This window comes from Leucoraja erinacea, chromosome 37, assembly GCF_028641065.1.
Source record: "Leucoraja erinacea ecotype New England chromosome 37, Leri_hhj_1, whole genome shotgun sequence".
NCBI lineage: Eukaryota > Metazoa > Chordata > Chondrichthyes > Rajiformes > Rajidae > Leucoraja > Leucoraja erinaceus.
Window position 1 is genome coordinate 7947590 of NC_073413.1, and position 27243 is coordinate 7974832.

The window sequence follows — 27243 nt, forward strand, 5'->3', positions numbered from 1 at the left end:
TTCGAAGGATGTTGGTCAAACACTGGCAAATGGCATTAGCATCTTGGTCAGCACAATAAGGGTCTGTTTCCGTGCTTCAGAACGCAATGAATCTTATCTGTTTTAATCTCTTTGTAATATGATTTCAGTTATAGAGTTGAACTTAAATGATTAAACATGGGAAATTGGAGGGCTGACATTGAGTGTAAAATCCTCTAAAAAGTTTATCTATTTTTATCCAGATGCTCTCACGAGCAAAACCGGCTGTCACCGGAGAGACGCTGCAGATGGATAAAAAGAAGAAAAAAGGGAAAAAAATTCCAAAGCTTGAGGAGTATCTTACAAACAGAGACTATTCTGGTGCTCTAACCTTACTGGAGGTAAATCTACATCAGATAATTTGTGCAGCTAATACATATATACTTAGGGACTTGGGTAATAAGCAAATCAAAGTGTGATTCTTTTGTGTGAAGCTGATAAGCTTTCTTCCTTTAACCTTGTAATTTTGCACCATGATAAAATGATTCCGATTAGAGAGTCAAGCATGAAAACAACATGGAACAATTTGGAGCCAATTGAGTGTAACTATTACGCCAATATTGAGGTATGTTAGCCTGGGACAAAATGTTAACTATGGTTTGTTAGCCTGCCAATGGATTTAGTAGTATTCCTCTAGTGCTTTGAAAAGGTCAAGGAAAGAGCGTTCACGTCACAGCCCTGTTTCCACCAATCTTTCCACCACCAGGCACAAGTGCAAGACAGATACCACAGTATGCAGATGCAGAGAAGTGTGTTCAGCACTGGCTGAACAACTTCTAATCTTGTGTGTGTGGACTCAATAAGAAGAAGTGCTTTGAGGTGCCTGTTTATGGTTGTGCATGACAGAAGCACACGTAAGGGCAGAGATCATCGCAGCATGGCAGACAATAAGCTTGTTGTATTTGATAAATCACTGGATTCAGACAACAGAGTTTGATTCACTAGGTATTTTATTACACTACCAAATAAGGCACATACACTCACGTATCCCCGTATATCCCCATACACACTCGCAAACCCCGAGGACACCACAGAGCATGCCACAGGATGTTCCGGTACTTGATCACCTGGCACTGCTCGCGACACTGTCCAATGCTGGGGCTCTCTCCCCAAAAGGCGCCCAACACCATCCTTTATGGCGTTTCTTATCAGAGCAGACTGTTCCAATGCCCCTTCCTGAGCGAATCATAAACCCCCCCTTATCGACAACTTTTCTGCACTACCAGTGGCAGGGGATGCGGGTGGTCTACCTAACTATTGCTGTTGTGTTTTGCCCACCAACGCGACGCTTTCCCATTGAATGGCCTGAGAAAAGCTACGCTCCCAGGCATCGTCCACAGGTGCAAGGACACCTCTGGGAGACAGTGCGTTCGAATCTTGTTTTCGAAGGGTTTGGAATGCAGTGCTGCTAATTTGGCTGATAACTCCATTTTAGCGGAGATGGGTTTTTTACAATACAAAGCTAATGCTGGGTTTCAGCTCTTGAGCTTTGATCACATTTTTGCACGTGGTCAAAGAGTGTGCTGGCGCACCGAAGGCAAGGATTTCTTATTGATCATATCTGCCTTCATTGAGAGGAACCTTCTGAGAGATGGGAAGTGGTCCCCATTTTCCTGAGTCTTCGTGTGTACTAATGATTGTGGATACTTATTGTACATAGTAAGAAATGGCTGTGTTTTTATAAAAGCAAGTTTAAATGAAAACGTATTAACTTCAAGGTATTCATGAAGCAAGGACATCATTTGAAGCAGAACCTCTGTTGTAATGTTGGAAGTGCTGCAATTATCTAATTAACAGAACTCCACACCCAGCAATTTGACAACTACCAGATAATTTGCTTTTAATGCTGATTGAGATTTAAATGGTGGCCAAGAGACTAGAGATAATTCTTTTCCTCTTCTAAAATAGTAAAACAGATTTTGAGTTTGCATTCATCCGAGAGGGAAAATCAAGCTCATTTCAAAATCTCTGCCAAAAGACAGCATCTCTTATAATCCAGAACTCTCTTAACACTAGATTATTAAGATATTAGCCTAGATATTCTAGATGGACACAGAGGCAGGATTGCAAATAATTTGCTCGTGGCTGATGCAAAAAGTTAAAAAGGTCAACCATGATCTTAAAGAATAGCAGAAGTGCATTGAAAGATAGTATAGCCAATTCTTGTTCCTACTTTGAATTACAGAATGGTTTCATAATGTAAAGAGGCAATTTAGCCCATAATATCCATGTCGGCTCTGAGACTAGCTCATGTCACTCTCTTGTCTCTCCTTTGTATCTCCTACAAGCTAACCTTTATTCAATAACCTATGATGCTACACCATCCAGTAGTTTCCCTTTATCTACAGCACATTTCATCTTCAAACAGCAATAAACTGGTGAAACATAATTTCACTATCACAAAACCATGTTGTCTTTGTCTGATTATGTTGACTGTTTCTAAGTGGCCTGCTATAACATCTTTAATAATAGCTTCTAACATTTACCTGGCGGAGGATGTAATACAAACTGGTTTGCAGCTTCCTGCTTTGTTTCTCCTTCCCTTATTGATTAAAGAAGTTATGTTTTCTATTTTCCAAACTAATGAAACCTTCCCCAAATTTAGGGACATTTAGAATTCTCTTACCAGCCTCTGCTTTTTAAGAGCTTTTAGCAAAATCTATCAGATTTGTGGATTTACCAACCCAAAGATCAGCAATGCTTTCCTGGAGATTGAAAGGTTCTGGTGTTCCTCCCTCTGTTTCAATTCCAGTGCTTGCTTAAAGGTACCACCACAGTGTACAGACATCATGAAGAGGAGTCTCAGCCCAAAACATCACCCATTCCTTCTCTCCAGAGATGCCGCTGATAAGGCTGAATTTTGTAATTGCTCACTTGACTAGTTCTCCCTCCCTTCCATCGGCCGATAATAAGTAAAGTTTTGAACTGGTCTACCAAACATTTGTGTGTTGTCTGTTTATTAAGAAGCGAACCTGTTTAGTTGTTATAAAAGTAACCTTTTTCACTGCCTGTCCTGCTGAGTTACTCCAGCATTTTGTGTCTAGCTTTCATGCAAAAGATGTGCTGCATTTGGAATCCATAAGAGTTTAAACATTTTTTTCTAATAATTTAAACTGAGTTTGTCTTTCAAAAACTCTTTTTTGTTTATCCTAGTTTAAGCGGCATGTGGGTGAGAAGGAGGATGACATTGACTTGTGGATGGGATACTGCGCATTCCACCTAGGAGATTATAGGAGGGCTATGGAGGTAAGGTGAAGCCTTTGAATGAAAACACATTTTCACAGCATCCCACATAATCAGAAAGAGGGTGCTCTAAACTCTTCTGTCCATCAGTTCTGCCCACATACTGTGATCATCAACTTTAGTGTATTTGGAAAAACCTGGGCTCCCACCTCTAAGCAGTTTAATGGCCTCTTGAATTTTCTCATCAAGGTTCTATTTAACATGGCCTTATGGAAGTTATCGATGAGTGGTATCATGCCAGTATTTAGTCGTAGATAGAGCTTATCACATTCCGAAACAACCCAATTCTGCAATTATGGAATTCATATTTCCACAAACTGGATCTATGGAATATTAATCTACATTTGCTACATAACTAAATCTGGACAAAGTAAACTTCATTTGAGATGATAACCAGTGCCAGAACTTACTCATGGACCAACTAAATATTGACGATGCATACTGTTTCCTTCCATGCTGAACTTCTATTTTTTATGTTCTTATGTTCTGACATGAGAAAACCTGATTAATGTGGTAATTGAAAGAAAGCTTTATTGAAGTGATTTAAAACATCATATAACATGGTCAAATGTATTTATGATTTGTTGTATTATCTTGTGTGAGTATACTGCCCCAGCTACATTTGATTCATGATCTTTCTCTATTTGCTTACTTTAGGAATATGAGGCTCTGACAAAGAGTGAAGACATTCACCCTGATGTTTGGGTGAATCTGGCATGTACTTTCTTTTACTTGGGAATGTATAAGGAAGCAGAGGAAGCTGCAACGAAAGGTGTGTCAGAGTAATATAGTGTAAGACTTAATCTCCAAGCTGCAAACCTGTTATTTTGATCATGATGCCCTTCTGTTGGAAGTGGTCTTTTTATTGTTCTTGTTTTCCATGCACAACTCTTTATGTATCCCTTTTTCTGGTTCAGTGTCATCTCACACTTTTTAGTTGCATTATTTTTATTCTCTCTTTCTCACATTGTGTTATGTCACATTCTCCCTATTTGGTGTCTTTACTTTGGATATTTAAAGCATGGTAGTTTATCTCACTGGACAAGTTTCTTATCTTTGAAATGGACCCAAGCTTAGTTGAATGTTCAGTTCCGAGGGTGGTGCTGCCTTGTCTTTAGTGGTATGCACAGTGTGAGGTGTTAGCTAGCTCATTCAGGTGAATGTAATAGATCACTTGAAGAGTCATGTGGGAACTCCTCATCCTTCAACCTAGAGTACTAAAACGGTCATGTTTGGAATTTTGGAGTGCATAAAACATGTACTTAACTGCAGTCATTACATTGAGCAGACAAGATTACAAGGACATGTAACCGAGATGTTAATTTGAGGGATTTTGTTAAAATGGACAGAGAAGCTATTTCCACTGGCAGGTGAATGGGTAACTCGAAGACATAAATTTAAGGTAACTGGGAAAAATAGCTTTGGCATAAACAAGAACAAAGTAGGTTGTAATGATCTGATATTTTGCAGTGCCTGAGAGGAGATTCAGTAATAACTTTGATAAGGACTTTGACCTTTAAATGGTAAAATATAGGCCTGTGAGTGAGGAGTGAAGAGAGAAGAGGAGTTAGATAACCTTCACGGAGACAGCACAGGTATATTGGGCCCAATGGGTTTGCTTTGTATAATGTGACATTGATTCTGTTCTAGACTGTCTGTTTTTTTTTAAACAATCTGTTGAATGTAATGCACATTTCTCATGTTGACCATGTTCCATCATGGGCAATTCTGTGCAACAGGATTTAGAAGAGAAGAAAATAAAACTGCAAAGGACAAAAACTCAAATCTATTCATTCTCTCCTTCAGCTCCTAAGAGTCGACTGCAGAATCGCCTGTTGTTTCACCTGGCTCACAAGGTAAACTTAGATTGATTAAAATGCGCTGATTTCTGATTGTTCTGTACGTATCAGTCAGCCCACTTTCTCTGCCTTGCTGTTTTCTGCATGTTTCTGTTTTAATTTTTCCCCCTCTCTTATATGTTTTCTGTATTAATTCATCAAACTTCCTCTGAGTGTCTTCCTGAATTCATCTCTTGGTTATGCTATTGTACATTTGTCTCTTTTTTACCATAATATCATTTGCTCCTGTTTTTATTGTGCGCTTTTATATTCTTTTTCACTGAATTACTCCTTCCCCGTACTTCCCTCTCAGTTAAACTTCATTTATTTTAATGTCTATTTGAATTCCTTGATCTAGACTTTCCTTCGCACAAGCCCAAATAAAATTGTTGTACCTTCTGAAATGTGTCAACCATGTCATTTAAGTTAATGATCTTTATGGCATTTGAACAAAACATAAGAGTAAAACAAAAGGTTACACAAAAAAGCTGGAGAAACTCAGCGGGTGCATCAGCATCTATGGAGCGAAGGAAATAGGCAACGTTTCGGGCCGAAACCCTTCTTCAGACTGATCGGGGGCGGGGGTGGGTGGGGACAAGAAAGGGAAAAGGAGGAGGAGCCCGAAGGCTGGGGGATGGGAGGAGACAGCAGGGGGGCTGAGGAAGGGGAGGAGACACAGAGTAAAACACAATACTGTTTTAATACTAGGTAGACAAAAATGCTGGAGAAACTCAGCGGGTGAGGCAGCATCTGTGAAGCGAAGGAAATAGGCAACGTTTCGGGTTGAAACCCTTCTTCAGACGGTTTAATACTATTATTACTTTAATACTATTCATCTGGATCCTTGTACTTTGTTGCAGTTCAGTGATGAGAAGAGATTGATGAACTACCACCAGAATCTGCAGGACATCACTGAGGATCAGCTCAGTTTGGCTTCAATCCACTATATGCGCTCCCATTACCAGGAGGCCATTGATATCTACAAGCGTATCCTGCTCGATAACCGGTAACTCCCATGTTGACAAGTTGTCGTTATGTGAGAGGGAGTCACTTGGGATAGTTAGGGAAAGATTTAGAAAATCAGTACGGATGCCAGGGGTTATGGGGAGAAGGCAGGAGAATGGGGTTAGGAGGGAGAGGCAGATCAGCCATGATTGAAAGGCGGAGTAGACTTGATGGGTCGAATGGCCTGATACGGCTCCTATCATTTATGACATTATGATTATCTGGATCAATACCTTGCCTTAGATATCAAATATGGTGCCTGTGCGACCCCATTAGCATGTAAGATGCTATCAATTGACCACAAGACTCATTGTTGGAGTGATAGGTAGACTTTAGCTGGACATGAACATTGCTTGGTACGTTTAAGGCACAAATATTACATGCCATTTGTCATAAACTGAATGTTGTCCAGCTCTTGTTAAGGAGTTGTAAATGAAAGTGAGCATTGTGGAGTCAATAGTGACTACATTCAATGTCAAAATTGAAACCATCCTTCCATGCGATAGTTTTGGTTCCAGCTATTACACTTTTCCCTTTCATTCTCATAGACTTTAGAGTTATAAAAGTTGCTTGCCTTTGAAGGCTTCAGCCTATTTGACAGTTGCCCTTTTTCAGAACATAATGAATAAAGTGTGCATATCAACAAACTGCATTGTGGAAACTCGTCATGCTCAACCACTCTTACCTGGATCTTAAAATGAACCATATTGTCCTTGATTGGACTGAGACCATATTGAAATCTGAAGTTGAGTGGTCCAGGCAGAATTTAAATTTACAATACAATACAATACGGGTTTATTCGTCACATTGCACATAAAGTGCAAGTGAAATGAATATGTCAGCAGCGATACAATGAGAAAGAACACACAATACACAATAAAAAATTAACACAAACATCCACCACAGCATTCATCACTGTGGTGGAAGGCACAAAAATTGTCCAGTCCTCCTCCATTTCCCCCCTTGGTTGGGACCAGAGTCCAGAGCCAGTCCATAGTCGACTCTTCCCCACCGGAGACCGTGCCTTCAGGATGGTGTAGGCCGCAGGCCGGCGGTCGAAGATTTAAAGTCCCCGCCGCACCGCAGCCAGAAGCACTGCAGACTGCAGGGCCGGCGGTGGAAGCTCCCCCTCCAGGGTTGATGGTAAGTCCACGCCAGGCCCGCGGTAGAAGTTGGCCGCGGGCCGGCGGTGGAAGCTTCTTCTTCCCCCGGGTTCCCCCACGAGGAATCCCGGGCTGTAGACGCCGCGCCAGCTTGAGCTCTGCAGACCGCGGCTTCAGGCTGCCGGCAGCCGCGGGCCGGCGAAACGGAGCGCTCCCCTCCGGCGAGCCCCAGCGAGGGCTCGCCCGCTCCACGCCGAGAGTCCACGCTGCGCCCGCCGCTGGAGCCCCGGGCTCATCTCCGGGAAAGTCCACGCCGATCCTTGCTGTTAGGCCATGGGGGAGGCGACCTGGAAAAAGTCGCCTCTCCATGGAGGAGGCGACCGAAGCGGTTTCCCCCTCACCCCCCCACACCACCCCCCACACAAAACACACAAAAAACATACTTTAAAACATACTAAACACACAAAAAAAACAACAACAAAAGTTGAAAAAAACGGACACGCTGCTGACAGGGCGCCGGCTTACAGCGCCCCCACCATGTGGTCAGTGGGGGCGTCATGAGCAGATTATTAGTGAGTTAATGCCACTTGATAGCACTGTAGGTAACACCTTCTAACACTTTGCTACTGATAAGAAAAACAATCCAACAGCACAGAAACAGGTCCTTTGGTTCACTGCATGTATCTTATTTGGTATGGCACCTTCATGGCTATATTTATATCTTACTAGACATAAGCACAATAATACTTGAGACAAGTGTAGGAATAGTAGATTACACCAAGGCAGTACAAAAGAGTTGCCACATTTCTGGCACCATTTTGCATGATTCAAGTCCAAAGTTGTTGAAAATGTTGAGTCCTAACTTGGCCATAAACAGCCCATTGTTCTGGCGGCAACCCTAGATTGGAGTTGCAGGGGTCGGCCTGGCCAGGTGATGTTGTTGATGTCCTCTGCCTTGCAGGCTGGGTCTGATCAGCGTCCGCGGCGCCTGATCCACTTGAGCTCCAGGCTTCTGCAGGGCCTCCAGCGATCCACTCCACTGACGCCTCAATCCCCACAGTGGCCCGCAAACACTTCTTCCCTTGTGTCACACGTCCACCGCTCAGTCTCTGTGCCCCAGGTAGCCTGCACAGCCGATCCTGGAACACGCAGAGTGCCTCCGATGGTATGGGATGTAAAACTCCAGATCGCTTACCGGCACTATTCTTTTCCTGTGTTCACAACCGCTGCTATCTTGAATCTGGACCATGTCCAACAGATCAGCCAAAATAAAACATTCAAAAAAGTGGCCATTTACTCTGATTACCCATTGCTTTACAGTTTTCATTTCATTTCAACTAGCATATTTTTTTAAAGTTTGCTAATTTTACCCTTTGTGTTTTGCTAGGGAATTTATGGCCTTGAATGTGTATGTGGCACTGTGCTACTATAAGCTGGATTACTACGACGTCTCCCAGGAAGTTCTGGCAGTTTATCTGCAACATTATCCCGACAGCACCATTGCGTTGAACCTGAAAGCCTGCAACCACTTCCGACTCTACAATGGAAAGGCAGCAGAGGTAACACCCTGAGCTAAGGAAGAAAGCTAATACAGCTCCACCATCGATTTTCCAGCAATGGTATTCCAGCATCTCCTTTAATCCGGACATAATTACCCGAGCGCACTTGAAATCCCCTCCGGGTTCCACCCCGAAAATGTGGCACCTACATTTTCGGGAGAAATAACATTTCTCCTGATCAGTGGATGATTACCAGACTGATTCCTGGGATGTCAGGACTGTCTTATGAAAAAGGACTGTCTTATGAAGAAAGACTGGATAGACTTGGTTCATACACTCTAGAATTTAGAAGATTGAGAGGGGATCTTATAGAAACTTACAAAATTCTTAAGGGGTTGGACAGGCTAGATGCAGGAAGATTGTTCCCGATGTTGGGGAAGTCCAGGACCAGGGGTCACAGCTTAAGGATAAAGGGGAAATCCTTTAAAACCGAGATGAGAAGAACTTTTTTCACACAGAGAGTGGTGAATCTCTGGAACTCTCTGCCACAGAGGGTAGTTGAGGCCAGTTCATTGGCTATATTTAAGAGGGAGTTAGATGTGGTCCTTGTGGCTAAGGGGATCAGGGGGTATGGAGAGAAGGCAGGTACGGGATACTGAGTTGGATGATCAGCCATGATCACATTGAATGGCGGTGCAGGCTCGAAGGGCCGAATGGCCTACTCCTGCACCTAATTTCTATGTTTCTATTATCAGGGGATATTTTTGTGGTCCGGACTTTCTATGGACCGGCACCAGTTAGGTACCAAACTGCAGTGTTTTAACCCATAGCTGTTTTTCATTCTGATAACGATTATGGCTCTAAGAACTTCTTAAGTAAGGAAAACAATTGTTGTATTTACATATGTTTCTTCCCCCAGGCAGAACTGAAAAATCTAATGGACATTGGTTCCCCTGTGTTTGATTTTGCGAAAGAGCTCATAAAGCACAACCTGGTATGTATTAAATGTCTCTGTTTGGCAGACCTAGGAATGATTTTTAAATATTTGTTTTGGAGATTAAGTCTAAGACAATATTTGTTGTCATGAAAGCATCTAAAATCAACAGTGCTGTGAACATCGATTTCATGTACGCCAGCAAGGTCTACTGAACACTTAGTTTTCACAGCTTTCTGAGCCGTGTTGTTTCGTGGTCACCAAATTTATTGAGCAAAAAACAAACTTAGCAGGTTGAGTAGCTCCTATGGCACAGAATGGAATTGTCAACATTTCAGGTCGAGACCCTGCATTGGATATTGCTCAATCCACTGAGTTTCACTAGCAGTTCCAGCATCTGCTCTCTCTCTTCTATCACCAAATATATTGAATTCATTTTCATAATTTACCATAGTAGAATTTAAACTTGGGATTTCTGTTTCAACAGTGCCAAGTATAAGGCAGTAGAGAAAGGCAAGTGTGTATCAGTATCACAACTACTAAATACTGCACATGTAGTAATAATATAAATAAAAGCTTCTTCTAGCAAGAACCAAAGGATTTTTTAATTGTATGAATCACATAATTATAAGATACTTAAAGTTATACCAAAAGCAAATGTTGCTGAAGAAGAAATCTGAAAATGAAAAACAAATATGTTGGAAGTACCAGCATTTTTTTTGTTTTCAAACCATAAATGCTGCCAAACACATTGGAGGATGGATGTGGTTATCCTTGGAAATAATGGTGTGAAAACCATTTATTGATGCTCATAATATGTTATCAAACAGAAGCAACTATCATTGACAATAATTAAACATTTACTCTGACTGAGATCAAGGAATGTTCAGACTTGGGCCTGGTTTTCAAGGTTGGTTAAGCCTCTTCAAGCTTTCGGTTGGCTGATCTAGAAACCACTGTTTTACATCTTTTTCCCTCTCCCTAAACCTCCATGTTCTATTGCAGTCGGCTTTACAATGTCTCATGGTCTTGTATGACATTGAAACAGGCTATTTGTGCATAGACTTACTCTTGGATCAATCCAACTCCCCGATTTATTTCCCTGCAACTTATTTCCTCTCATATGTCCATAAACTCCACCCCACCCCATCCTGCCTCAGACCAATTCTCCTGCCACCCATCCACACAAGGGGTGACTTACAGTCGTCAACTAACCTGCACACCAGCACACCATTAAGATGTAGGAGGAAACTAGAGCACTCCAAGGAAACCCAGGCAGTCACAGAGTTTCACAGAACTTTACACTGGCAGCACCAGATGTCCTCCATCTTGTGTTTCTCTGCAAAGTTGAGCAACATGTCCTTGCATTTGAATTGGACATTGCCATGCCTGAAATCTAGATACTTGGACTGCTAAAATCTTGGCTGACTTTCTGGAGCCATTTGAGAGGGCGGGAGCTGCATGATAGGATGTGACCTCTTTCCAATTTTACACAGGCCACTGCCCTCTTCAATGAGCATAAACAAATTCAAAAGTTCAGCGGAGTTAACTGCTGGTGTCCTGGCCAATATTCATCCTCCAGTCATCAGCCATAAGAGAAATTGGTCATTATCTCATTTCTGTTACGAAAGCACCAAAATATAAGAAATTCCAAACAGGACAGACAGCATCTGTGGAGACAGAAACAGCTAATATTTCCAACAAAGGACCTTGCATCAGAAAGATAGAAATTTAGATGCTGCCTGATCTGCTGAGTATTTGCACCGTTTTGTTACAGATTTCCAATCTGAAGACATTTTTTTTCCTTAATCACATTTATGAAAGTTTTTGTGCACAGATTACCTACTATGTTTCTCCACATTACAACAGTGAATATATTTCTGAAGTACTTTGTGGGCTGGAATTGGTTTGTAAAAGGCATGATACGTACACGTACAGATGTTTGTTCCTGTGAAGCTGAGAGATGCATGGAAGTAGAATGAGGCAAACTGTTTGCCTTTAACGTAGAAAGATTTTTGTGGCTGCTGAATTTCTCCAACCCTACCAGTTATGTACCAGTTCAGCAATTCTTAATTCCTCTTGTTCTTCTAATAGAAATGAACTTAAAATCTAAAACTTGTGATAAAGAATATTTAATATGCAAATAGATTGGCTTTTTCCTCACATTCCCCATCAAGTGAATGCCCTGAAAACATATAAGGCTAATATTTAAATTGATTTTAATTAGCATTGCGTGTTTCTCTTGTCACGCACAATCACATAATTTCTGAACACTTTTTTAAAATGTATCCATCTACTTTGTCATTGGTTACCATTTGGGATGAAGCTTTTTCATGAGCATCCCCAATTCTTTTGTAGCACCAAGTCTGGTGAGCTTAAGAGCTCACTACATTTAGAACTTAAAAATGAGGGAAACCAACTCATCGTGATTTCAATACTATTGCATGTTGTCTAAAATTGAACCAAATAACAAAAGATTAGAGGCCACTATGTGTCTTATTCAGAAACAAGAAATGTGCCACTATGTGCCTATATTTCTGTTGCAATAATAATAATAATAATAATAATAATAATAATTTTATTTATAGAGCACTTTAAAAACAAACATAGCTGCAACAAAGTGCTGTACATCACTAATCATTGACAAAAAAGTTAATACACACCAAAAATAACAATCAAAAGAAATAGTAGGAAAAGACATGTAAAATAAAGAAACATCAAAACACCACAAACAGGAGCAAAGCCTCAGGCATGGTCAAAAGCCAGGGAGTACAAATGCATTTTAACACTGGATTTGAAGATGGACAGTGAGGGGGCCTGTCTGATGTGCAACGGCAGGGTGTTCCAGAGTGCCGGAGCAGCAACAGAGAAGGCTCTATCCCCTCTGAGCCTCCGACTAGACCTCGGTACCTCCAGGAGCAGCTGACCAGCTGACCTGAGGGACCGGGCAGGAGCGTATGGGTGGAGCAGCTCAGAGAGGTAAGGCGGGGCGAGCCCATTCAGAGATTTAAAAACAAATAACAGTATCTTAAAATGAACCCGAAAGTGCACCGGGAGCCAGTGTAGGGAGGCCAGAATTGGCGATATGTGCTCCCTCTTTCGAGTCTTGGGTGTCTTCTCTCTGATTTGATATCATTACTGTTTCCTCCTCCCCCTACACCCTCCCCTCTTCAGGTGGTGTTCCGGGGTGGAGAGGGTGCCTTGCAAGTGCTCCCGCCTCTTATTGATGTCATTCCTGAAGCCAGGCTCAACCTAGTCATTTATTACCTGCGACAAGGTAGGACATGTGTCACGGACCATAGAAAGCAAGTGCTCTTGTACTGCAATATTCTACATTATTGCATCATTTTCTTTCCACCTACTCCCTATCACCAACAACAACTTGCTTCCACCTCCGCAACATCACCTCTCTCTGCCTTTGTTTTATTCAACCGCTGAACAAAACCCTACTCCATCCGCAGTTGACCATTCCATTGCTCACTTGGCTGATCTCTTAACTTCCACAACTTCAAATATGATCTTGCTTGTGTGCTTCAACGACCGTCCAGGGAATCCATCAGTTCCTAATTTTCCAGAGCTAAATGATTGGCAGTGTTCATCTTCCATTTACTTTTGTTGTCAAGTGCTCTCTGCTTCCATTCCATCTTATGTTTTGCCAATTTAACTGCAAATGCCACGCTTCCACTTACATTCAGATAACTTATTGCAGATGACGTGCAAGAGGCTTATAATCTTATTAAGGACCTGGAGCCAACAACGCCACAGGTAGGCAAATTTTGTGACTCTCTGGGTCAAACCACCAAATAAAGATTTGCATAATGGAAATATTAGCATGGCATGTATTAATAGTCAGCGAGTGAGTAGTGAGGCTTTTGAGGTATTTTAGTAGATACTCTCTTTTTACAAATGTGGAGGTTTTGCTTTGTTTATGAAACAACTGTTTGAAAAGGAACCACAGCCGTTTAGCGGGGAGTTTGATGAAATCTAACCTTCACACTTCACTTCATTCCCATTTCCTTCTGTAATAAAACTTGCCACAATATTTTAATTTTTACATCCTCTTGGCACCAATACAAATATTGTTAATTTGGACCAAGCAAAATATACTATAGCTGTGTTTTTAGATGAATCTTCTCCTTTACTTACTGCAAAACAACTTTGTGTACTGGTTTGAATTTGATTGTTGTTGAATCAACGACATTGATTGAAGGCTGCAGGTCAACAGAGGAATACCGAATAAGAGCATTTTACTAGAATTATCAAGGTCAAGAGATTCAAGAGACATTTATTTGTCACATGCACCAATTGGTGCAGTGAAATTCGGGTCACCATACAGCCATACGAATAAAAAAAGTCCCTGATGAGACCACACCTGACATGTTTATGTACAGGTCCCTCTACATATAGAGATGTATATTTGCCCAAGAGGGAATGCAACAAAAAATCACCAGATGAGTCCCTGGGATGGAGCAATTGTCCTCAGAAGAAAGATTAAACAGGCTTGGCTTCTTCTCTCTAGAGTTCAGAATAATCAGGAGGAGAAGTTGTCAAAACATACAAAATTCATATTGGGTCTTTCTATAGGAGATAAAGGAATGTTATCTGGGTTGGGTGTCAAGAACGAGGGGACTGCTACCTAAATGCCACAGCTCGCTAGTCTGTGATGAATGGCACAACTCATGACTGCCTGATACATTTGCATCAATAGCAAAAGACAGTGCTCAGGAACACTGCCCCCTTTGCAGGGTGGCCTTGCTCTAAGAGTAATTAAATCGCGTGATGCCACCCAGGATAAAGCAGCCTGGTATTTAATCCACTAGCTTGTGCATTCGCTCCCTGCATCAATTGCAAATTGCAGTTGCAGTGTTCTACCCACAGGTTGGCAGTGCATAACCTGTTAAAACAGCGGCAACAGCACCTCACAGACATGTAACCTGCATCACCTTAAAAGACTAGAGAAGTAGTTTGCTTTTGTTCTTCTTCAGCACACCTTTTAGGCAGTTCACTTTTTTTAAAATAGCAGTAAAATAAGAGTGCTTATTTTAACATTGTTTTCTTTGACGGAAATACTTAGCAGTAACACAGTCTGTCTCTACACTGATAAATTGTAAAAATGTACACTCTTATGTATAGTATTAATGTTTTAAAACATTTGCTTATGTCCCTCAGGAGGAGCCAAGCCTGTTTAATCTTTCTTCTGAGGACAATTCCTCCATCCCAGGGACTCATCTGGTGATTTTTTGTTGCATTCCCTCTTGTGCAAATATACATCTCTTTATGTAGAGGGACCTGTTTGCTCAGTAATGACATTTAGTAGTAAGGTTGTTGATGATAGATTTAGTTTTTGTTTCTTATGGGGATACAGTGTGGAAACAGGCCCTGGCTCACCAGCGATCACCCTGCACACAAGCAAAATTCTGCACTCTAGGGACAATTTACAAATTTTACCGAAGCCGATTCACCCACAAACCTGTATGTCTGTGGAGTGTAGGAGGAAACCGTGCTCCCGGGGAAACCCCCGCAAGCACGGGGAGAACGTACAAGCTCTGTACAGACAGCACCAGTAGTCAGGATCGAACCCGGGTCTGTGGCGCTGTGAGGCAGCAGCTCTGCCGCTGCGCCACCGTGCAGCCCTGCGATGGTGAAGTTCAGAGGACTAGTCCATGTGTTCTAGCACAAAATGTTATCTTATCAACAAGTAGAGAAGAAAGCACATGGCATGTTGGCTTTTAGTGCAAAGGAGTTGGGATTTAAGAATAGGGAGGTTCTGTCACAGTCGTTTGTAAGGCCACATCAGAAATATTGCGCACAGTTTTGTCCACTTATCTAAAACATTACATGGTAATAGTGAGGGTAGTCCAAAATAGATTCACCAAGCCAATAACTGGGAAAATAAGTCTGAAGAAGGGTTTCGGCCCGAAACGTTGCCTATTTCCTTCGCTCCATAGATGCTGCAATTTTAGGTAGTCCCTGCTTTCCCCTTCTTTCCCCTCCCCTTCTCCCACAGCCCACTATCTCCGCATCTTCCTTTCTTCTTCCCCCCCCACCCCCACATCAGTCTGAGGAAGGGTCTGAGGCAGCATCTATTTCCTCCATAGATGCTGCCTCACCTGCCTCACCTACTAGAGACGCTGAGTTTCTCCAGCTTTTTTGTGTAAACTGGGAAAATAAGTTTGTCTTATCAAGAGAGGCTGGACAGTTTGGATCTGCATCCTTTGTATTTTAGAAGAGTGATGGGTGAAACCACAAGATGTTTATAGTACCTGAACTTCACCAAACTTGCTCATATGAAAATATAATCAACTCCGATTCAACCTTGTTGTAAATATCTGTACTCATGTGTATCATGCTCTGAGCTGACTATTAGATTTGCTCAAATCATGAATCGGAAACATTAGGTCCATTTTACCATGGACAGGATGAGTCACATGGCCTTCTGTACTATAAATCTCTGATCCTACGAAAACGAAGTTATTAGAACCTATCTTGGACGCGTGAAAGACTCCAGTGTTACAAAATTGTAACAGTAAACAATTAGTTTATGTGAGTATAAGTTTCTTAAAGTACAAACTAGTACCTGAACAGACCATTTTGTTTTAATTTGCCCATTATTCTCGAAGGGCTGAATGGCCTACCTATTGTCTATCGTCTATTGTCAATGATGAGTGACGCTTTGTGTTGGAAACCTTTTTTTTATCCCCATGGGCTGGATTTGCGCATTAATCAAAAGGCCATTAATTCATTGACTGCATGTTATACTGTTGCCTTTTCTCTCCATTATTAGGAATATATTTTGAAAGGTGTGGTGAATGCAGCACTGGGACAGGAACAGGGCTCGGTGAGTTGAATTCTCCATAAACTACATTGCTATAGTTTGCTATACACAGAAACACATTAATAAATTCTCATGTTTTGATATTATGAAGAGAATAAATGTGTTACTTTTCGTTTTGGGATGTCATAACATGAACCTATAGCACACATATACACTTGTATTTCTATTTTATCCATATGTGGCTGTGCTCTGAACTACTCCCATTACCTCAGGAATCATGGACCTGATCTTGAATGTTTAGCAGATCGTCTCAAATGAAACATACCCCTACATGCAGAAGTGACAGTATATGTTTAGAAACACCTTAGATAAAAAGAGACAATATACATTCACTATGTTTAAGAAGGAACTGCAGATGCTGGAAAATCACAGGTAGACAAAAATGCTGGAGAAACTCAGCAGGTGAGGCAGCATCTATGGAGGAAATAGATGCTGCCTCAGACCCTTCCTCAGACTGATGTGGGGGTGGGGGGGGAAGAAGAAAGGAAGATGCGGAGATAGTGGGCTGTGGGAGAAGGGGAGGGGAAAGAAGGGGAAAGCAGGGACTACCTAAAATTGGAGAAGTCAATGTTCATACCGCTGGGGTGTAAACTACCCAAGCAAAATATGAGGTGCTGCTCCTCCAATTTACGGTGGGCCTCACTGTGGCCATGGAGGAGACCCAGGACAGAAAGGTCAGATTCGGAAATTCGGGTCGGATTGGATATACATTCACTATATCGCTGACACACATCTTGTACATTAATAATTTTCAACATATCAGAAGATAATAGATTAAAGTCCCAAATTAGGATGTGACTACGGGATCCAAATATACATTTCAATCTTGAGTGAAGTGCCATCTATTGGAAAGACATTAAATTAAAACCTTGTCCTTCTATTCATTTATGTTTCACAGAGCTGTCCAATTTCTCTCACTCACTCGATCTTTCTAAAAACCTTGTACATTACTTTTCTTCACATAATTACCTCATGCTGTCTTTAAATTTCATTTATCACTCTTTCACGAATTGTATTTCAAATCCTATGAAGTTCTTCAGTGAAAAAATATGTTCCCTCATGTAGCGTCTGGTTCCTTTGTGAATCATCTTAAATTTCACCCCTCGGGTCATGGACACGTTAGCTGCTGAAAATGTTTTATTTTAGATATCTGAACCCTTCTGTAAAAGAATCTGTAATATCCAGAGAGATTTTTTTCATGTACGTAGGTTTTAAATATATAAAATGGTTATCACCCCTGGATAGCCATTGTCATCCTTGGGCTGAATATAGTCTAAACAAGCCTTCACAATCGTTGAGGAAGGAACCCAAGACCTAAAGCCACATCAGAATCTGCGTGAAAACTGCTCCCATTTTATGTCAATGGCTTTATTCAGCATTACATTTAATGCTAGATTGGCCAACACTTATTGAGAACTTGTGCGGCGAAAATCATGGCTGAGCATGTCTCTTTGTGTAGGAAGGAACTGCGAATGTTGGTTTAAACCAAAGATAGACTAAAAAAGCTGGAGTAATGCCCCTGTCGCACTTAGGAAACCTGAACGGAAACCTCTGGAGACTTTGCGCCCCACCCAAGGTTTCCGTGCGGTTCCCGGAGGTTATTGTCAGTCTCCCTACCTGCTTCCACTACCTGCAACCACCTGCAACCTCCGGGAACCGCAGGGACGAGGCATAACTCAGCGGGACAGGCAGCATATCTGGAGAGAAGGAATGGTGACGTTTCGGGTCAAGACCTTTCTTCAGGGGCATTACTCATGTCTCTTTGTTTGTCCACAGAGGGAGCACCTGAAGATTGCACAACAGTATTTTCAGCTGGTTGGAGGATCTGCCAGTGAATGTGGTATGTACTGGAGAGTTGCAAGTGCGAGCGGGTTACAACAGTTTTGCAATAGGCACTGCCCCTCACTTCACCAAACTATGCAAGGCGGAAAGTATGCAAAGGATCAGTTGTTGTTTTATGCTGCAATACTCAAGACCAAATTAGAAACGAGCACCAATAGTAGAGGGACATCTTAATAAATTTCACTGACTCATGTTTTATGTAAGTTTCAAGTGTAAAAAAAATCATAGTATTTCACCCCTCGGGTCATGGACTTGCTACCCATTTCCTATCTTTATTAATTTTAGCCCCCATCTGCAATCCTGGTTATCTGATACACCGGGACGCTTGTCCCAGCATGGTTTACATGGAGACCATTTCGAAGGAGTAGCTTTCTTCTCAATATAGTGCCATCTTCCCTTTGTTTAAAACTCCTTACTCCTACACCACTCTTTAAGCCATTCATTTAATTCTATTTAGTCAAACCAATGCTGATATTTGGGAAGCTGGGGTAAGAGTAATTTGAGGCTCCTATTTTTATTTGGAACTTAGCAAGTCTTTCATTGCGACCCTCTAAGTACTGGCATGTGAGAGACAAGACTTCAGCAGAGTCATGCCATGCCACCAGAAAACGGCACCTGGTTTGCTTTGGTCTATTATTATTGTCACATGTACCGAGATGCTTTGGCTTGCCTGAAATGAGAAGCTTTTGTTTGCGTGCTACCCCTGCACCTGTTCCACTGCAGCAAAATCCAGCACTTCCACTGTTGCTTTATTGCCACAACTATCTCTTTGAGTCTCTGCACAAATATGATCATGGTGGCATGGTCAGATTGTTCATTCTCCCAAAAGTCTGTGTTTTCACATCCACAGGGAGCAGAGGAGAAAAGACCAGATTTGTTGAAGTTGGAAGAATGTAGGAAGAAGCCGTATAGGACAGATGGAGTTTTAACTTACAGCATAGGTCAATCTAACCATGTCATCCCACAGTGTCAAATGTGCCAGCAGAAACTAAATTTTGTTTGAACTTCTGGGTTCAAATTACAACAAATACAATCTAATCTATCTAAATTATCTTCCTGGAAAGTTGTCTTTTGTAAGTTTTTGCAGTTGTACAGGGTCATGGTGAGACCACACCTGGAGTATTGCGTACAGTTTTGGTCTCCAAATCTGAGGAAGGACATTATTGCCATAGAGGGAGTGCAGAGACAGTTCACCAGACTGATTCCTGGGATGTCAGGACTGTCTTATGAAGAAAGACTGGATAGACTTGGTTTATACTCTCTAGAATTTAGAAGATTGAGAGGGGATCTTATAGAAACTTACAAAATTCTTAAGGGGTTGGACAGGCTAGATGCAGGAAGATTGTTCCCGATGTTAGGGAAGTCCAGGACAAGGGGTCACAGTTTAAGGATAAAGGGGAAATCCTTTAAAACCGAGATGAGAAGAACTTTTTTCACACAGAGAGTGGTGAATCTCTGGAACTCTCTGCCACAGAGGGTAGTTGAGGCCAGTTCATTGGCTATATTTAAGAGGGAGTTAGATGTGGCCCTTGTGGCTAAGGGGATCAGGGGGTATGGAGAGAAGGCAGGTACGGGATACTGAGTTGGATGATCAGCCATGATCATATTGAATGGCGGTGCAGACTCGAAGGGCCGAATGGCCTACTCCTGCACCTAATTTCTATGTTTCTATGTAACTTCTACTCTCCTTAAAATAAGAAGAGGTTGTCAGTATTTTATTATATTGTATATTATATAACAAATGTTTTCTAATAACTACCTTCCAATGATGTTGGGAGTGATGTAGCAGTGGAACGTCTGGTAGAATTACAGTTATTGAATTAATGGTGAGAGTTTCCCCTTGAGAACATTCCGTGGTCGAGATTAAAATTGTGGTCAAATTACACAAATGTTCTAAACGTTTTTTTTTTTGCTTGGGTTCCTGCACAAACCTCAACCTGAATTTATATTCATTTGATAATCATTTCAAATGATAATCATTTCAGAAATTGCTTTAAATTTCTTGTACTATTTAAATTTTTACAACGTCCTGCCTTAATAAAGCAGCCAAAAATTGAGTAGGTTGTATTGAAAACAATGAACGTTTTGAGTATGTCCATCCATTCATCAACAATTGTAAATTACAGAACTGTAATTCTTTTAAAGGCTGCAGAGTTTACTAGTTATTCTGAGGCACGGTAATCTAAAACATGTACCATTTGGTACCCTCGAGTCTAGCCAAAAGGGCTAAATTAATACAAATTGAATATTTAGCTGAAATGTGTTTATTTTGATTAAGTTGGTGACAGAAACGTGGCTAATCCTTGTGGGGGAAACGTCCAACATGTCATCTTTCAAGATAGTGCAAAAAATCTGCAAAATAAGTGGGAGATATTTGCAAAAACAATCCCAGTTTAAGCCAGTAGAAACATTGACTCTTTGATTGTAAATGGTTACAACTCATTCTAATAGTTATTTCTACTCTCTGTAGAGTGCTAATACTAGCATGCTCACCCATGCTAAGGCAAATATTTGCTTGTGTTACCAAGGGAATTTTAAGGCAAGGAACCCAACTTTCTGAAGAAAAAAAAATCTTCCATGCACATCTACAATAATGTTGGAGAGTGAATATGGTGTACAAATTGATTAATTCCAAATCATATTATTTGATCATATAGCCCCTTCCACACTTGCCATAAAATATCATTCTTATTTTCAGATACTATCCCTGGGCGGCAATGTATGGCTTCCTGTTTTTTCTTGCTGAAACAATTTGAGGATGTTTTAATCTACCTCAACTCTGTCAAGGTAGGTGGCATTTTTCCTTTCACCCAAGGATTCCACCTGGCTGTGGCACCATTGGATATTGTGCATGGCTCCTGAATAGTAATCTAGAAGTATGAATAGGCAATTTTGTTAACATTAAGTAAGCCTACATTGAAGAAAGGGAGGCAGAAGGCTGTTAAATAATCTGAAAAATAGTGCTTAAAATAAATGCACTGTACATTAAACATTGGATCTCTTAAAAATCCGTCATGATTATGTGATAGGTGGGAGATATGAGTTCTTGATTCACCTTATTTTAGGAGCATTAAATCTTTAAATGTAAAATCTAGAATCACTCCAAGTCAAGTCAAGAGAGTTTATTGTCATGTGTCCCAGATAGGACAATGAAATTCTTGCAAAAGTTCCAAAAGATTGTGAATGTTTATAGATTGTGACACAATCTTCCTCTTTTTATTCCACAGAGTTACTTCTACAATGATGACCTCTTCAACTTCAACTATGCACAGGCGAAAGCAGCCGTTGGCAATTTCAAGGAAGCTGAGGAAGTAAGTGGTTGCTGTTTGTTCAAGCAATTGAGTTCCAGCATTAACCTTGGCCACCTCCTCAATTACGTGGACATGGTGCAAATATGTTACATCTACACTGAATGATTGTTGTAACCCTTGATACCAGGACCTGAAAAGCACTTGCATTGTTTTCCAGTGGTTAAGAGGAACACACAACTAAATTATGAGCTACCAGTTTTATTGATTCCCATTCTATGGTATCATCAGTGTAACACCATCCCATGAGCATTCCCTTCCAAATCATCCTCCCGCTCCTTCCATGGCCCCTGTAATCTAAAGACAGTCGCATAATCAGCAAAAGGAACATGAATTTGGGCTTGTCGGAACCAACTACATACAGTGAGCTGAGATTCCGACTTCAGAAACAAAAATTGCTGGACTCTGAAGAACTAAACCAAGTTAAGGGCGGCACGATGGCACAGTGGTAGAATCGCTGTCTTACAGTGCCAGAGACCCAGGTTCGATCCTAACTACGGGTGCTTATCTGTACAGAGTTTGTGTGTCTCCCCGTGACCTGCATGGGTTTGCTCCAGGCAGCTCTAGTTTCCTCCCACACTCCAAAGACGTATAGGTTTGTAAGCTATTTATTTACTTTAGTAAAACTGAGAGCAAAATGTCAGGTTTGTTTTAATAGAGCATAAATTCAGAGTTGGATTTTATTGTCAGAACTCTGCTCGCTTCATCTCATCCGTTATGGAATATAAACTGTAGCATTGTCCTATTCTTACATGAACTCAATGGGACACACCCCTCACTCCAACCTTTCCACTACTTCTGCTGATGACTATGCAACATAAATTGCTGCTTAGTATCCTTGCATCAGGCTTAACCTGACAATTGTTATATTGGCAGCTCTTTCACAGACTGCTCAATTTTCCTTGTCATTGAATTCACTGTTTTAACAGTATTTAATGTGATATTTAATAATGGGTCAGATGTCATCAATGAAGTTTGATATAAATTCTAAATCAGGAAACTTATTCCTGTTTTATCTTCTGAGTTTTCCCTGCCAATTTCTTCTTTTGAATTCATTGGGTCCTGAGATTTCGTAAAGGCTGTTTATGGCATTTTGCCTTCTGGTACGATAAAACCAGAGTCAGAACTTCTAGTTCTATTACCATAAATAAGTGGAGTATCTATTCATCGAGGTCAATGATGGCAGAGTTAAATGAGGTCCACCACAAAGATACAAGTTTGGACATCCTTTCACCAAGTAATTTTGAAAACCATTTCAATTCTGTGCTTTGTTCAATTTTCTCCTCCATTCAAGGATATTGTCAGTTAGTCCAAAGGCAATTCCTCATGTGTGAGGATTTATAACTTGTATTTCACCACAGAGGTAGAGTTAGTTCTCATTGAGAAATTAAAATGTCCTCAATCTTCTAATTTCCATCCCCCCCTCACTACTCGTGATTCATCTCTTACACTTCCATTGACTTCTTTGTCTCCATTTCTGGGGATAGTCTGTTAAAGGGCCTGTCCCACTTTCGCGACCTAATTCACGACCTTTTTTACTCGTGGATATTTTTAATCAGGCTAGAAAAAGCGGCCCACCCTACTTGATGCCACGAGCACCTACGTCCTCCAACGACCTACCTACGGCCTCCTACGACCTTCCTACGACCTTGTGACAGCCATGCTGCGAGTACGAGTCAAGGGCAAACTCGGCAGAGGTCGTGAATTAGGTGGTGAAAGTGAACTAATTTGCATGATTGCCTTGGTTGTACTCCCGCTCACTCCACTCCTTGCAAGGATTTCAGTGTCTGTGACAAAGATGAAGAAACATTGGTTGTAATTATTGCCAATTTCAACATCTCTGACTCCATTATGTCTTCCTGTTTCACAACCAGAATTTCCCCTGTGCTGTGGTTCATGGAACCTTCGACCTTTTCCAATTCATTGCTCACACTTCTGCCTTGCAGATTTTCCTTCCTCTCAGAACCACGGTGGGCTTCAACTTTTTCCAAGCTTCCACCTTAACACCTTCCACATTCATCGGCTTAGCCACAACGGTGATGCCACCTCCAATGCAATGCCATCACATCTTCCCCTGCCCTCGCAACATTCCAAATCGACACCTTTCAGCGAACGAGCAGTATGTTGACGAGTTTAGCACCTCCTGCTACTAAACTTTGCACTCTTTTACACCACTCCTCAGGTGTTTCAACTGATTCAGAACGAGAAGCTGAAGAACGACTACATTTACCTCAGCTGGCTGGCCCGTTGCTGTGAGTCAAACATTATCTAGCTGAAGCTGTGAATTTTGGAGCGTTTTTTTTAAAAAAACTGCTGGAGGAACTCGGTGGGTCAGGCAGCGTCTGTGGAATTGAATGGTTGACGTTTCGCGTCGAGATCCTGCATCAGAACTGGGAGTGCAGGGAGAGAATAGCCTGTATGAAGGGGAGAAGGGGAAGAGTGAGTCTTGGGCTGGAAGGTGCTGAGAACAGTTTCCTGCACCTGAGGTCTCTTAATTCTAAAGGAGTACTTTTCAATTACAAGAGTCAAGAATCAAGTGTTTTATTGTCACGTCCCAAAACAAAACAATGAAATTCTAACTTGCAGCAGCACAACAGATGCATGAAATGATGTCCCGATCCTTTGCATGACACACTCACAAGGGCCTCCCAGAGGATTACAAAATCCAGAGCAGGAACCCTGTCTGTTTATTATTTGATCCCTTCCCTCGCACAGTAAACCCACCCGAAGACAAATGGTTGAAATCTTGAGTATATGGGAATACAGAGTCGAGTTTACAGGCAGGCCTGAACTTGATCTTATTAAAACCTTGAAGGGCTGAGTGACCTACTTGTTCCTCTCGACCTGTAGATTCATATCTCAATCCTGCTTTGTGGCTCTGGTGAAAAGTACTTCTACCCTTTGTCCACTCCTACTTCTCTCTCCCGCCACCTCCTGTGTGAACGTGAACGTGTGTGAACTGTTTTTCGCAGAACTATGCAGGATAGGTCAGAGAAGAAAGATGACTGGGCAGAAAGCAGTCTTACTAAACTGATGCGATCGTAATGGGCCAAAACAAATTGTGCCGTGTCAATTATGCGATTGCATATGGGAATAGAAGTGTGCTCTAGCACAAAGGCTCGAAGCCTCTTTAATTCACAATGTTTTACGGTGCCTGTAGAAAAGCATCAAGTGATGCTGGTTGAATGTAAGACAGTTTAAAAAATTAAAAAATTAAAAATTATTCCATTGCCATCTCTGATTTGTACCATAAAATATGAATGGTCGTAGACCACCAGAACTTACTGAGTATGGTAATTTGTAATACAAGGACTATCTCATTTGTTTGTTGCTGCTTATTTCATATTTTGGGCTGACACAGTTTCCTATTCTTTCCATCCTTCACAGATATCATGAACAAGAAACCACGCCTGGCATGGGAGCTCTACTTGAAGATGGAGACCTCTGGAGAGTCTTTCAGCCTCCTACAACTCTTGGCTAATGACTGCTACAAGGTAAATGAAGCAAGCATTTGTAAAGAGGGTGCTGCTCAAGGGATTGCACGAACTGCAATAAACCCCATAAATGTACTTAAAAAATACTTCCAATTGCTACGACTTATACCTGTGCCTTTACTGATGATTATATATTTTCACTCAGTCCAAGTTAATATGTTAACCATGGGTCATTAGGCAACACTCTGGCCTCTGGTCAAAGGTTGTGGACTTGGATCCCATCTGAGAGATTGGAGCCTGTAATTCAGGTTGCCAATTCAGTACAGTACTGAGGAAGCCTGGCATACTGAAACTTAATACCCCTGGAGCTTGACCATTAGATCAAAGTAGAGGAACCCAGAGTATTATTTGAAAAAGAGCACAAGTGAGTCTTTAGGGCGGTCATGGTGGCGGAGCGGTAGAGTTGCTGCCTTACAGCGAAATTCAGCGCCGGAGACCCGGGTTCGATCCCGACTACGGGTGCTGTCTGCACGGAGTTTGTATTTTCTCCCCGTGACCTGCGTGGGTTTTCTCCGTGATCTTCAGTTTCCTCCCATACTCCAAAGACGTACAGGTAATTGGCTTGGTAAATGTAAAAATTGTCCCTAGTGGCTGTAGGATAGTGTTAATGTGCGGGGATCGCTGGTCGGGGCGCACCCGGTGGGCTGAAGGGCCTGTTTCCGTGCAGTGTCTCAAAACTAAACTAAACGTCTTGACCTGAAACGTCACTTATTCCTTTTCTCCAGAGATGCTGTCTGACCCGCTGAGTTACTCCAGCTTTTTGTGCCTATCAAAGGTTTTTTATTGTCACGTACCAACTAAGGTACAGTGATATGCGAATTACCATACAGCCATACGGAAAAAAAAGCAGCAAGACACACAAATACATGAAAGTTAACATAAGCATCCACCACAGCGGATTCTGTGTGGAGTTTCTACATTCTCCCTGTGATGTTTGTTTTCCAGATGGGACAGTTCTACTATGCTGCAAAAGCTTTTGATGTTCTTGAGCGCCTGGATCCAAATCCGGAATATTGGGAGGGAAAGCGTGGAGCTTGTGTTGGTATCTTCCAAATGATCCTTGCAGGCCGTGAACCAAAGTACGTATCAGTATAAATAGCTCATGTTAAATATTAAAATCTAATATAAGATCTATATATGATGCCATTCATCTATTACAAATGTTTATGATTTTATATTAGCCCATGTTTTATCCAAAGATAGAATTATAGAAATGTACAGCGGAAGGAAGCTGCATGGTGCATCATGTTCCATGTTGGCCAAAGGCAGACTTCCCATTCCTGGCTTTTGATCCGTAGCTGCCTGGTCGTGGCTCATAGTATGTTCTGACATAGAAGAAGGCCAATTAGCCCGTTACAGCAATCCCATTTCCACCCTGGAAGGAAAGGTTCTGACTGTCGACCCTATCTTTGCCCCTCATAACTTTATATACTTCTATCGTCTTCCTTCAACTTCTGACGTTCTAGAGAAAACAATCCAAGTCTATTCAACCTCGCCCTGTAGCTGAAATGCTTGAATCCAGGCAGCAATCTGGTAAACCTCCTCTGCACCTTCTCACAAAGTCTCCACATCTTTCCTGCATTGGGCTGTGCAGAACAGCAAGTAAACCATGACCCTGCCTTTCAACGGTTGGGGGGAGTATGGTTTGCATTGTGGTGTTCTGAGTGGCCGTGGGTTCATGCTTGGGATTCTCTCTCCCTGCAGTGGGTGATCTGCTGCAGCCCTGCTACTTGTGGGCTACCGAGAAGGTCAAGCCCACCTCACTGTGCTTTCCACCCTCTCAAGTGAAGGAATGGAGGCAAGGGCTTTGTGACAAAGCCACAGCCAGCTGCTTTCTTGCAGCTTCTCGAGGGTCAGCAGGGGTCTGGGAACTTTCACCTCCAGTGGTGACATCTTGTGGAGGGAGCACCAACAAAAGGCAAGGGCTAAATAACGTTGGATCTATTGTTGTTTCGCTGACAGTTCAGTGAATGGATTCAGTGAGTGCCAGGACTATTTTGACCAGGGTAATATCAGGGTCAGCTTCAATAGATGACAGACTTCAGTTGCTTGGCAAGCCTTGAGAAACTGGTTTTGTTCCCCTTAAACCCACCCTTGACCTTTTTTTTTTTCTTTCAGGGGTGG

The 27243-nt window shown here is 41.8% G+C and overlaps 1 protein-coding gene across 3 annotated transcripts in view; it reads left to right on the top strand.

Moving 5' to 3' along the window:
- ift56 (intraflagellar transport 56) overlaps nt 1-27243 on the top strand; it is a 31885-nt gene that overhangs the window by 1506 nt on the left and 3136 nt on the right. For 2 of the 3 annotated variants that reach the window (XM_055663255.1, XM_055663256.1), the window contains exons 2-18: nt 222-359; nt 3172-3264; nt 3919-4033; nt 5068-5117; nt 5960-6105; nt 8595-8766; nt 9626-9700; nt 12815-12917; nt 13350-13405; nt 14810-14872; nt 16425-16478; nt 18252-18315; nt 21016-21104; nt 21545-21628; nt 23808-23877; nt 25013-25119; nt 26065-26198. In XM_055663255.1, the coding sequence (XP_055519230.1) occupies nt 222-359; nt 3172-3264; nt 3919-4033; nt 5068-5117; nt 5960-6105; nt 8595-8766; nt 9626-9700; nt 12815-12917; nt 13350-13405; nt 14810-14872; nt 16425-16478; nt 18252-18315; nt 21016-21104; nt 21545-21628; nt 23808-23877; nt 25013-25119; nt 26065-26198 (1613 nt within the window). The remainder of the gene's footprint in view (nt 1-221; nt 360-3171; nt 3265-3918; nt 4034-5067; nt 5118-5959; nt 6106-8594; nt 8767-9625; nt 9701-12814; nt 12918-13349; nt 13406-14809; nt 14873-16424; nt 16479-18251; nt 18316-21015; nt 21105-21544; nt 21629-23807; nt 23878-25012; nt 25120-26064; nt 26199-27243) is intronic. The other variant, XM_055663257.1, reaches the window with a different exon arrangement.